The sequence below is a fragment of the Sesamum indicum genome, linkage group LG9 (assembly GCF_000512975.1).
Source record: "Sesamum indicum cultivar Zhongzhi No. 13 linkage group LG9, S_indicum_v1.0, whole genome shotgun sequence".
Taxonomy (NCBI): domain Eukaryota; kingdom Viridiplantae; phylum Streptophyta; class Magnoliopsida; order Lamiales; family Pedaliaceae; genus Sesamum; species Sesamum indicum.
In genome coordinates this window covers 882,987-891,545 of record NC_026153.1, presented here as the reverse complement: position 1 = coordinate 891,545, position 8,559 = coordinate 882,987, and the positions used below count along the sequence as shown (strand labels likewise).

The 8,559-nt window shown below is 34.7% G+C and overlaps 2 protein-coding genes and 1 long non-coding RNA gene across 3 annotated transcripts in view; 1 reads left to right on the top strand and 2 right to left on the bottom strand.

Annotated features, from left to right (window-relative positions):
- LOC105170055 (nuclear speckle splicing regulatory protein 1-like) overlaps window positions 1–2,513 on the bottom strand; it is a 3,863-nt gene extending 1,350 nt beyond the window's left edge. The window contains 4 exon segments of the mRNA XM_011090651.2: window positions 1–163; window positions 1,286–1,408; window positions 1,534–1,730; window positions 2,359–2,513. The exon segment at window positions 1–163 is cut by the window's left edge and continues 5 nt beyond it. Of these exon segments, the coding sequence (XP_011088953.2) occupies window positions 1–163; window positions 1,286–1,408; window positions 1,534–1,692 (445 nt within the window). The 5' untranslated portion in view covers window positions 1,693–1,730; window positions 2,359–2,513.
- LOC105170056 lies at window positions 3,879–5,659 on the bottom strand. The gene is made up of 4 exons (XR_848469.2): window positions 5,538–5,659; window positions 5,258–5,368; window positions 4,813–5,075; window positions 3,879–4,603 (listed from the first exon to the last, which is right to left on the bottom strand). It is a non-coding gene; the product is annotated as an uncharacterized LOC105170056 (long non-coding RNA).
- Window positions 5,459–7,591, top strand: LOC105170057. Its single transcript, XM_011090652.2, has 2 exons — window positions 5,459–5,609; window positions 7,169–7,591. Exon 2 carries the CDS (start codon window positions 7,176–7,178, stop codon window positions 7,410–7,412), a length of 237 nt encoding a protein of 78 aa, XP_011088954.1. The 5' UTR covers window positions 5,459–5,609; window positions 7,169–7,175; the 3' UTR covers window positions 7,413–7,591.

The following is an 8,559-nucleotide window of genomic DNA, read 5'->3' as shown; positions in this document are numbered from 1 at the left end:
GCTCTGCGAGTTTCTTCTTGTAAGCACTAGTAACAAACTTATCTTTATCTGCATAGAGGTGTTCGTCTTGACTTCTCTCTTTAGCAAGTTTCCTCTCATAAATTACCTCGTGTTCTCTTTCTCTTTGTTTTGCCTTATCCATTAGCGCTTGAATGTATCTTGGCTGCAAACAAAAATAAAGAATGGCCTGATCATCTAGTCATGGTTCCCAATTCGAATATTCAGTTTCTCCATTAATACAAAAAATCTTCCCAACTAATTCAGTTAAAGCCAAGTAAGCAACCCACAAAACTAATAAACAAAAAGATGGAATGTTTCAAATAGTAAAATGTGCAAACGCGGTGCCTCATTGTGCACGTCTGGAAGACCAGGAAACATTTCAATTTTGAGAGATCTTGAGTCTTAATTTATTACTTCACAATGAAAACACCAAGTAATATGACTAAAGTCAGAAGGACACTAAATGAGTAATCTGCACATCATTGACAAATATAGATAGAAGCTTCCCTTACCGCCCCCAACAGCTCAAATTATAAAATTGAGAAAGGCTTATTCTTCATATATCACTAAAACCAGAATCGCCCAGTCTAACAAATTTAGTCTAGACCCTATAAGACAACATCTTTGCAGGAAATTTACAGGTACAGAGCATGTATATAGAAACTAATCCTAAGCTTACTCCAGCACACTCGTACTTAAGGACATGGATGTTACATTGCCTAATTGATCACAACTTGCAATTCTTTTCTAGAGTTACCTTTGTGATTTTTAAAGGCTTGTTAATTATCCCAGGTCATAAAGATAAAACAATCATCGTGAAAAATAACTTGACAAAATATATTTGGAGATTTTCCTTCTTTTCAGAATGAAAAGGAAAAAGAAAAGGAGAGCATCCAACAACCTGATAGGGACACACACAATTTGCTGATTCTTTTCAATTTCACAAGAGGGCAATTTGCTTCTTATTTTCACATGGAAACTTTATTTTTTAGGATATTCACATGGGCAAGGGGAGTAACTAGCAAGCAGACCAATTTGACAACTATGACTCGTCCAATCACTTTTATTTTTTTGAAGATTTTCTTTTGCTTGAAATTATTTACTTCAACATAGATCTGGTCTCAAAGGACACTGCAAATTTTGTATTTATTCAAATGTCAAGCAGCAGAACCACATCAAGAGTTAGCAAATAAAAGAAATCATTCAATCAAGTTTACATTGAAGTAATTGTAAAAGATATGAATTTGTCATTTTCTAAACGAAAAGCAAAAGATTCAAATAGTACCTTCCTATCTTGGCGATCCTGCTGTATAGGACGAACTTGTTTCTCCTTCATCTTATCATAAACTCCATCATAGTCAAACACCGAAGGATCTTCTTCAAGAGCCTTTTTATGCTGCTCCTCAATCTGACAAGAATCCAAACGGAGAAGAAGTTTGTCAATAAACCAGTGAAAAGCCACAAAAATAATTAAAAACAAAATCAGATAATGAGGGCAAGCACCAGAATTGTCTACATAGCGAGAGGACTAACATCTTTGTGTGTTTTGTTTTTGTAGGCCTGGCGCATAATGTCTCTCTCAACATTGTCATCATCGTCATCATCGAAGCCCAGAGTGGGGGGAATTGGGGGTTTAGCGGGCTGCTTTTTCTGCTGGGGTTGAACTCTAAGCTGCAAACCATACTTCTTCATTCCTTTCTCTTTCCCGTCCCTAATTCAAATTTCCAAACCTAAAACAAAACCAAATATTAGTATTCAATTAAATAAAGAGCACCCGAATATTGAAAAGCTATTGCTTAGTTGTTATACACGCATGGACCAATTAAAGAATAGAGTTTCATTTCGAAAAGCAATGAAAAAGGCTATTGAATTAACTGAACAAGCAGATACAAAAGGAATTCAAGTACAAATTGCAGGGCGTATCGACGGATAAGAAATTGCACGTGTCGAATGGATCAGAGAGGGTAGGGTTCCCCTACAAACCATTCGAGCTAAAATTGATTATTGTTCCTATACAGTTCGGACTATCTATGGGGTATTAGGCATCAAAATTTCGAGCTCGACCATTTTTGTCGAGAGCTCGAGCTGCCGAGCTCGTATTCGAGCCGATGAGCTCAACTCGAAGGACCATCAAACCTTCACTCTGTTACAGCACGAACTTCTCAGATCTTTACTCAAAAACTAAGGAAAATTGTAGATAATCCCACAGGAAAATAATCTGCCTGCTTTATTTCTTGAATACAATACAATGTTGCCCATTACACTTTTGTTTCTAACTCCAAGTAAACGAAAATCTGAGAAACCAAAAAAATCCAAGAAACACAGAAAAACTGCAAAATCATAAATTTGTTTGGGTACCTGAAAAGAAGGAGCAGACTTGCCTTTCTTGTTGCCGTGAATTTGGGGGCTAGGGTTCTAAGAGATGGGTTTGGGGAAGAAATAAGAGAGGGGGAAGAATGGAGATAGAAAGAGAGAGAGAGAAAGAGAGAAAGAAAAAGGAAGAAGAAACGAGAAAAAGAGAGATGGGTTTGGATTATTATTATTATTACTATTATTATTATTATTTTATATTATATTATTATTACTACTACTAGTCTACTACTACTACTATTATTATTATTATTATATTATATTATATTATTATTATTACTACTAGTCTATTACTACTATTATTATTATTATTATTATTTTTAATCATGAGATCGAATCATAAAATTTTACATAAATATAGTTGAAATTAATATATGTTCACAAATTACAATCTGCAAAATTTATATATTTATAAATGTTAGTATAATATTGATGTAACTATGATCTTACATTATTGAACAACATGGGTTAATCAGACCATCAAAATTCAAATCAGACCGTTAGATATGATAAAACTTACAGAAAAATACATTTGGTAAAGTTTTAGACCTATTGGATATACGGATGTCGAGATATCGTACTCGAAACATAAGAGTAATCATTCAAGACGGTGTATCATTGAATCAAACCATGTGATTTTAAATCATACCGTCTGATATGATCTAATGGACAGAATCTTGTATATATTTAAATTTCGTATGAATCGAGTTTCTGAATTTTAAGTCATCGTAATTATTGATTAAACTTTTTAATCTCATTATATATATAATAAAATAATAATTAGAATTATTCAACCATCATCATCATCATTATTATTATTGTTGTTGTTGTTATTATTATTATTATGATTTTTAGATTAATTAATAGAAATTACTAAATTTTGACATAAATTTATAAATAATAAAAAATCACAAGTGAATTACTTGTCAATTTAAAAAATGTATAACATAATACAAGTATATATTAAAATATAACATAAAGATATTATAATAATTTTTAATTATAAAAAATATTATAATTTACTAAATTGTTGATTAAATTTATTTTTATATAAAGATCAAATGTATAAATAAAAGTACCATAATTTATTATATTCAAAATAAAATGTATGTTATTGATTAATAATTATAATATATGGTCAATTTAAATTATAAAACTGATCAAATATTAAATATAAAATTAAATATATAAAGAATTCAAATATATATATATATATATATAAAATATTCATCAACTCGCGAGCTGATAAACACCTCAATCTGAACTCGAGCTCAAAGTCGAGCCGGCTCGCCGAACTCGCGAGCCAGCTCGACTCATCTGCGTGCATCAATGTAAAAGTGACCTACAGCCATGGCATACCGGCCTTGCATAAATAACTTATATATTTCTTCCATTAGTATTTTCAGCCAAATCAACATGTTTAAGATCATTTTTTTTAGCCAATAGAATCAGAAAAGCACAACATATTATAACAAGACTTGTAGCAATCTAAATAACAGCAACAGAAGTTCACAATTTATGAGATTAGCAAATCATTCGCAAACTGCGAGAATAATTACAACAAATTACATTATAATGAAGTAATCGACAATTTACCACAACTTCAGAAGGGGGAGAAAAGAAGAAGAAAAGAGGATGATTACGAGGTGGAACAACAGTCTTTAACAGAAAAGAAAGAAAAACAGGAAATCTAGAAGGGAACATTTTAGGAGAATAAAGGAGGATGGACGGGCATAGTTTCAGTCCTCTGAGCTGAAACTACGTGATGCATCATTCCTCTTGAATTCACCCGTTGTGTTGTCTAATCTACTGAATACTTCAGACTACTCATCCCGAGTTGCAGCTGCTATGGCAGAAGCGCAGCACAAAAGAGAGACTTAAATGGACCATTTGCTACCTACCCTCGTAGTAAAGTTCCAAAAGGGACCAGGGACCTTATCTCATTCGGAAAATGTTCCAGATACTGTAGATGGTCGTTTGCTCCCACCTCGGCTAGCTGGAAGGAACAATATTATCATGGAAGACATAAGCAAACTCTTTGTGAGAAAGCATACCAATTCTTCAACCGAATAGGTATTGCAAGTTGCTGATGAAGTTGCCCATACAAGTTGCAAGCAAGTTACTCTGCCATCTGTTCGCTGTAGCCTAAGGTTCAGGAGGGGATCGTTAAATGTTATTCAACATTCAGTTATTGCCTGTGTGGAATGGAATGTACGTACATCCTTTTTCTGCACTTTAATATCAAATCATGCGCAACATCAGTCAGGAATGTCAGTTTTTTGGCCAACAATTCAATTAGTTGCAGATTCAATGAGCCGTGATTGCTCTTGTTTACCTTCCTAGTGAATACTTTGATGCTAATGGATGTGGGGCGATGTTATTGCGATTAATAAAAAAAACAGAGAGAGAGAAGAAGAAGAAGAAGAGAGACGAATACATTACTTGAAGAGGAGGATGAAGAACGTAGCTGCTGGAAAGAGAAACTGGCAAAGATTAGGGTTTTGCTGGAGAAAGAAACTGGCGCCAGTTAGGTGTTTTTCTTCTTAAATTTGCTTTGTTCCTTCTTTTTTACGTTAAATGAAAACTCATGCGGGTTTTGTTCTTTAAGGCTGGCGCTACATAGCGTCTGAAACCAATCTCTGAACTCTAGATCCGAATGGTCAGTTAATTTAGGAGCCGTCCCGAAGAAATCTTACGCACTGTAACTAAAGCAAAGGCACAAACTTCGCTGATCAGTAACCATCTAATCAACAAAGAACTGCCACAACTCATTAAGAATTCCAAACACAAAAATAACCACTGAATTCCCAAACCAACAACAACTAAAACCGAAAATTGCATATAATAATAAAAAAGAGCAATAATTACATCAACCTAAAAAGATTACCTGCTAAATTCCCGGTGGCGGCTGAAAATGAAATGCGTTTGCCGGACGCTCGACTAGAGAGCGAGAGCGTGGATAGGTAATGTCGACAGAATGACAGGAATTGTTCAGGTTCTGAAACAAAAAAGAGTGCTTATTCAACTAAAAGTGTCAACAAGACTACAACGCTTTATAGAGATCAAATGACAACTCTTGTTGACAAGAAAAGGCGCATACAATACAAGGGATTTGTATGGCCATCTTTTTTTCTCAAATATAAAATCAAGATTCAAGAATCATCCACCTCTCAACGCGACTCTGACTGCACCTCCTCATCACCCACAATCCTGTAACTGAAGGAACCGGCCAGTTATAGGTGAGTTCCTGAACACGTTTTCTTTCAAGCTGTAGCGTGAAATTGCCCTCTTTTGTTGATTCTTTTGCCATTATTTTTTGTTGTTATACTATGTTGTGTAACTTTGCTTGGTCTGTGTTGAATTGATGTAATTCTTTAGAATCCGACTTTCTAGAGCTAGTTTACGCGAAAATGCTTTTAATTCTGAGTTTGAACGAGTTCTATTTGTGTATTGATGCTATAATTGGTGGGCTGGAAATTTCGTCGAATACAAGGAGTGCTACCTTTGGTTAATGGGTTGAAAAAGCATATCCAGAGCCGTCTCCAGTGTCGAATTTGACCAAATTTGAAAGGGTTTCTTGTAAGTAGAGGATTATGTTCTTCTCTGTTTCTAACATGGTGTTTCTTGAAATGATCATCTCAACATTCCTAAGAGCCATGGATGATGACATCCCAGTAGGCTAAAGCAGTTACATGACTAAGCTAAAGTCAGAATCTTTGAAACACTGCATTTGTAGATTACTTGCCTTTGTTTGCATAAAGAGAATGCAATAGTTGTGTGGATAGTAGCACAATCATGTTGCTGCCGCCTCTTTTGCTTGTTTGCCAGATATGCTGCTTAAAGTGAGAACATGCCTTCTCATTCTCAAGAGCATTCCATCTCCTGAGAACTCAAAGTACACAAAAGAATTTGAATTGTTTGAGAATATGTTGAGAGTTATTTATTTATCTAATCTTTTTTGGGACTAACATCTTATATAAGAGTGCGCTGCTTTATCTGCACTTATATTTAATACTAGAGGTTGGTGGTTGATATACATATATTTTTGTAAAGTTGTCTGGATGAACCCATTATAGCTATGATGAAACTAAATAGGTGAAAGCATTACACAAACTTTATTATCTTCAGATTTTGTAATGTATATCTAGCCTCAATGTTAAGGAAGGTCTCCTCTTGTTCTAGAATATCATCAAGTGCGGTCTCTTACTAACTCTTGTCTGTTTTTGTTTTTCCTCGTGTTTGTTGCATTCTTTATAAATTAATCCATGGAAATAAACTTGGGCTAAATCTGTATGGCCTTAGAAAGCCTAAAAAGGAAAAGCCTGTAATCTAAGTTCAACCATGTGAGCTGCACATGACAAAGCTCCAGCTCTAAGAGCTAGGCAGTTAGGTGGCCAAAAGGACATGCCAAAGAGCAGAGATGGAGACGGGGTATTCTGAGAGAGAAAAGCAAGAAATTTTCTTGTGCCTTTCAAGCTCTTGATCTTCAATTTTCCTTTTGGTATCATATTTAATTGGCAGGAAATTGGAACTATTGTAGACCTGTGTTAAGACATCATTATTGTTTATATTCTCAATCCATGATCGTCTTGACAAAGAAAAGCTTAATAATGAAAGTTGAAGATCACGAAGCCATCTACCAGGCGACTATAACCAGCCATGGTGTTGTTGTGCTAAGCTTAAGACTTTCACGATGCAACTGAAAAAGTTTACTATCATATCATGCATGAAAAAGTGAATGGTCTCCAAGATTTGTACAAACTCTTGTTTTTCTCTGCGACTCTGTTTCCTTGTTCAGGTTATCAATGGGAGGCAAACCTGCAAAGCAAGAGAAAAAAGAAGAGCTGGGCTTGAAGATCGTGCCACCTGTAGACCGAGCATACTCTCGTTGGCTTGCTCGTGATCTTGAGAGGACTTATGGCTTCACTCCACGAAATCCACCTGCTATAAAACCCCCAGACCACTACATTGAGTACATGCGTTTGAATGGATGGTTGGACCTCAACCTGGATGACCCTGACCTTGCACATTTGTTCAAGTAAACAATTCTTACTTGTAAAATTCTCAGATGTGATATGTCTATACAACTTGATTAGAGCTAAGGTTGCGGGAATTTCAGTATCATACTTTGTGAACAACACTTGAACTTTGGTATAGATATCACAACACTTGTATGGACATGATACTTTGTGATGCAAGTATGATAGTGTTTTAGTGAATAGATGGATTCTTGATCATGCAATTCAAGGACCTTGAAGGGGGCAAAAATTTGAACTTTATTTAATTGATATATAAACTTTGGGATTAATCCTCTCTCCTAGGGGCGGAGACGGCATGCAGAGCTTATAAAATGTTAGAATAATATTTTTAAATTAAGTTTTCCGAATATTTTGAGCTTTCTCTCAACCCAATTCCCCTTTATTGAACTTAATAGCCAACAAATTCACATGGAAAACCCAATTCTACCATTTTTATAGCTTTTTTCAAGAAGATGGGATTTTCATATAATCAAGTGGGGAAGCCCAAATCTAAAACAAAAAATACAAGGACTAATATCATTTATTAAGCTGGATGATGATAGACGTAAGTGGTTCAATTCTTGGGCTATTTAAGGGAGCAGCCCAGCCCAACTGTGACTGTACGGCGAGCGTCAGTTGAAAGGGAATTACGCGCCAAAAGATGGCCTGCTTAACGGTGCAGACTTTTAAGGCGCGAATCTTCTTCCCCCCTCTCTCTCTCTTTGTGTACTCAAACTTACTATATTTTTTTAAAAAAATCCAATTTGATTTGTGATAAATAATATATATTTATCCTAAAACTAATGTTTGCAATCAATTAGTTTGAATTATAGAAAATAAAAAATATTACACGAATCCAAGGACAGATCTTTAGGGAATGGGGGGTGGCAAGTTTTGTAATTCTTTTCAAAATTATTCATAAATTTAAAATTCTTATATATAAATTTTAGAATTCTATTAACATTACACATAAGTTGTATTTATTTTTATATATTGGCCCCACTATTTATTTTAATAGCCCGTACCAACATAAACTCTAATTTCTCTGCTCTCTCAAATTTTTAGTTTTAAATTTGTCGCTGAATTAACATTAACAGACTCTATTTCTATTCTCTAGGTACCACTTTTGATCGTGTACAATTATGTGATAATGTGTATTTTATAATATAAA

Coding starts and splice junctions, on each gene's coding strand:
- LOC105170057 (XM_011090652.2), top strand. CDS start 7,176: ATGGGAGGCAAACCTGCAAAGCAAGAGAAAAAAGAAGAGCTGGGCTTG.